At 42.4% G+C, this 4,048-nt stretch overlaps 1 protein-coding gene across 1 annotated transcript in view; it reads left to right on the forward strand.

Annotated features, from left to right (window-relative positions):
* Nucleotides 1-3,559, forward strand: part of Ndufs5 (NADH dehydrogenase (ubiquinone) Fe-S protein 5, 15kDa (NADH-coenzyme Q reductase)) — a 36,880-nt gene extending 33,321 nt beyond the window's left edge. The window contains exon 3 of the mRNA XM_013016830.1: nucleotides 3,372-3,559. Within this exon, the coding sequence (XP_012872284.1) occupies nucleotides 3,372-3,476 (105 nt within the window). The 3' untranslated portion in view covers nucleotides 3,477-3,559. The remainder of the gene's footprint in view (nucleotides 1-3,371) is intronic.
* The last annotated feature ends 489 nt before the right edge of the window (nucleotides 3,560-4,048 follow it).

Consider the following 4,048-nt stretch of genomic DNA (forward strand, 5'->3'; position numbering starts at 1 on the left):
GGGTTTGATTCCTCAGCATCACATAAGCAGAAAAAGCCGGAAGTGGTGTTATGGCTCAAGTGGTAGAGCTCTACCCTTGAGCTGAAGAGCTGAAGGACAGTGCCTAGGCCCAGAGTTCACCTACGACCGACAAAAAAAAGAAAATATTTTACATTCATTAGACACTCATTGGAGAAGAGGTTAAGCCCTATAGACTGATTACAGTGATTATATGATACAAGAATCTGGTTTTGTTTATTTATTTATTTGCTAGTACTGTTGCTTAAACTAAGGCCCTCTTGTTCTCTTGACTTTTTTTTTTTTTCTGTTGGTCGTAGGGCTTGAACTCTGGGCCTGGGCACTGTCCCTCAGCTCTTCAGCTCAAGGAAAGCGCTCTACCAATTGAGCCACAGCACCACTTCTGGTTTTCTGGTGGTTTATTGGAGATATGAGCCTCATGGAATTTCCTGGGCTGGCTTTGAACCGTGATCCTCAGATCTCAGTCTCCTGAGTAGCTAGGATTATAGGCGTGAGCCACCAGTGCCGGCTTCTCTTGGCTTTTTCTACTCAAAGCTGGTACTGCCACTTGAGCTACAGCTCCACTTCCACGTTTCTGGTGATAGATTGGAGTCTCATGGGCTTTCCTGCGCTGGGTGGCTTTGAGCCACAATTCTTAGGTCTTACCCTCCTGAGTAGCTAGGGTTATAGGTGTGAGCCACTAGCCCTCAGCTCAATTTATTTTTATTACTCTAAGAAAATGAAGGTGCTGGAACTGGGAAGGTGGCTCAGTGGTAGAGTGATTGCCTTCCATGCATGAGGCTCTGGGTTGGATTCCTCAGCACCACATAAACAGAAAAAGCTGGAAGTGGCACTGTGGCTCAAGTGGTAAAACACTAGCCTTGAGTTAAGCAGCTGAAAGACAGCACCCAGGCCCAGAGTTTAGGCCCCAGGGCAAGAAAGGAAGGAAGGAGGGAAGGAAGGAAGGAAAGAAAGAAAGAGAGAAGGTGCTTATTAGAATGCTTTAGAAAAAGCTAACCAAAGAAGGATCTTAGCAACATAGTACCCATCTCTTCTAGAATTGAGTAGAATTCAGTAGGGCCCTATTCTCCTTAAAAAAGAAGTCTTTGGGTTTAATCTGCCATTTTGCCTGTTCCTGTGCTTCAGATATAACAAATAGAAATGTTTTTATTCTAACTTCATGGTGTTCAAGGACACAATCTAGGTTTTCAGTTAAATTTATAGTAGTTACCAGAATCGAAAATTTTTAAGTCTTTGTCTCATAACATTTGCTATTGACATTTAGATAAAGTGAAGCTAAAATTGGATAAGGGAGTGTCACGTAATATTTTATATTAATCTCTGCAGTGATAGTTATCATTGTATAATTCATCTTTTAGTCTAACTGAGGGACAAGAGGTAGGTCATAGTTGGCCGTCTTCCAAATATTTAGTTCTCATCATGGCTAAACTATTATTTATTTCACTAATCAAGATTTTTACTTATCTTGGAATATTTACAGCCAGAAGAGGCTGTGTAAAGGCAGGAAAAATACTGGGGCTAGGAGTCAGGAGAGGCAGATTCTCGTGCCGCTTCTGCTGCCACTAATTCTGTGACTTTGAACATATCACCCACCACTCGTTCATCTTTATTTCCTTACCTGAGGAAATTAAACAGTTATTCTGAAGTCACCTCCTGATTCTGTGAGTTTATGAATAAAAGCAATTATAAAGGATAGTCTAAGGACTAGATACTTTCTTATAGATAAAGTAGCTAACAGGGCACCAGTGGCTCATGCCTATAATCCTAGCTACATAGGACGCTGAGATCTGAGAATCATGATTTAAAGCCAGCCTGGGCAGAAAAGTCTCTGTGAGACACTTATCTCCAATTAACCACTCAAAAACTAGAAGTGGTACTGTGGCTTAATTGGTAGAGCTCTATCCTTAAGCACAGAGAGGCTCAGAGACAGCACCCTAGCCACGAGTTCAAGCCCTACACCTGATAAAAACAAAGCAAAAAAGAAGCTAGTGAGAGTATTTCTTAAAACATCCCTGTTGGATGAGTTGCTATTATTTTGAAAGGGATTGGGAGTAACTATATAGCTTGTGGCAGTGTGGCTGCCTGGCAGGCAAAAAGATAAGCTTAATTTTTAAATTCTAAAAGATGTCAGCATGAACATATCTCTTAATTGCCTTGTAAATACCTTTTTTCATATAGGTAGGAGGCAGATAGGTATGCAGGTATGCATATATAGATAGAATTTTGTGTGTGTGTATGTGCAAGTACTGGGGCTTGAACTCGGGCCTCTTGCTCTTGCTTGATTTTTTTTGCCCAAGGTTGGCACTGTACCACTTGAACCACACCTTCATTTCCAGCTTTTGTGTTTTTTTGTGTTTTGGTTTTTTTTTTGCCAGTCCTAGGGTTTGAACTCTGGGCCTGAGTACTGTCCCTGAACTTCTTTTGCTCAAGGCTAGCTCTCTACCAACCACCACCTTCTGCTTTTTCTGTTTATGTGGTACTGAGGAATCAAACACAGGGCTTCATGCATGCTGCACAAGCACTCTACCACTAAGCTACATTGCCATCCTCCACTTCCAGCTTTTTTGTGGTTAATTGGAAGTAGAGTTTCAGACTGCCTGGGTTGGTTTTGTACCTAAGTCCTCAGATCTCAGCCTCCTGAGTAGCCAGGATTATAGGCATGAGTTGCCAGCGCTCAACCTATAGAACATTTTAATTACTAGTGTTTAAGAAGGAATTATAGCCTGGCACTGGTGGCTCATACCTGAAATCCTAGCTACTCAGGAGGCTGAGATCTGAAGATCACAGTTCAAAGCCAGCCTGAGCAGGAAAGTCCCTGAGACTCTTATCTCCAATAAACCACTCAGAAAACCGGAAGTGGTGCTGTGGTTCAAGAGGTAGAGCACTAGCCTTGAGCTAAAGAACCAAGGGACAGTACCCAGACCCAGAGTTCAAGCCCCACCTCCACCCCCATAAAAATTAGAAGAAGAAGGAATTACATATACCAGAAGTTAACTTGTTTAAAACAAAACTTTGGAAGAGGAGTCTCTTAAGCACCCAACCTCTGCATTGCCAGCAAGGGGCTTTTCTCTTCTCCTTTATCCTAGTTTGCTAAATAATTATTGCTAAACTTCAGAAACAAGAAGCCTGGGAAGTGATTTCATGTTCTTTAAAGATGGACTTCAGGTCTTGGAGCATAGTTAAGTGTCACACATACAAAAGAAGAAAAAGACAGACTTTATTTCAGAGGCTCTCTTGAATGAAAAGCCTTCCTCCAAAGTTTAAAGATGAAACCACAATCTTGTTTCTCCTGTCCTTTCTAGAATACATTTCTTTCTGTTTTATATGTTTGTTTGTTTGTTTTCTTTTGACAGATAAAGCGCCTGAAACTCATCAAGCAGCAGCGGGCTAAGCTTATTGAGGAAGGGAAGTATACTCCTCCACCTCACCACCAGGGTCAGGAGGAGATCAGGCCCTGAGCAGGTTTTCTGTATTCCTCTGGGAAGATGGCTTGCTGGAAATCTGTTTCTCACAGTATAAAATAAAGGATTGCTCCACTTTATTTCTTTTATTTTTCTCATGTATAATACTCTTCTTTTTTGTCAGTCATATGGGGCTTGAATTCTGGGCCTGGGTGCTGTTCCTCAGCTCTTCAGCTCAAAGTGAGCACTCTACTACATGAGCCATAGCACCACTTCTGGTTTTCTGGTAGTTTATTGGAGATAAGAGTATCAAGGTCTTTTCTGCCCGAGCTGGCTTTGAATCGTGTTCCTCAGATCTCAGCCTCCTGAGTAGCTAGAATTACAGTATAAGCCATTGGTGCCCAGCTTTCTGTGAGACTCTTATCTCCAATAAACCACTCAGAAAACTGGAAGTGGCACAGTGGCTCAAGTAGTAGAGCATACGCTTTGAGCTGAAGAGCTGAGGGACAGTGCCATGACTGACAAAAAAAAACGGGGGGCGGGGGGCTGGGAAGGTGGCTCAGTGGTAGAGCACTTGCCTTGCATGCATGAGGCCCTGGGTTCGATTCCTCAGCACCACATAAGCAAAA

Source organism: Dipodomys ordii, unplaced genomic scaffold (genome assembly GCF_000151885.1).
Source record: "Dipodomys ordii isolate 6190 unplaced genomic scaffold, Dord_2.0 Scaffold33, whole genome shotgun sequence".
Taxonomy (NCBI): domain Eukaryota; kingdom Metazoa; phylum Chordata; class Mammalia; order Rodentia; family Heteromyidae; genus Dipodomys; species Dipodomys ordii.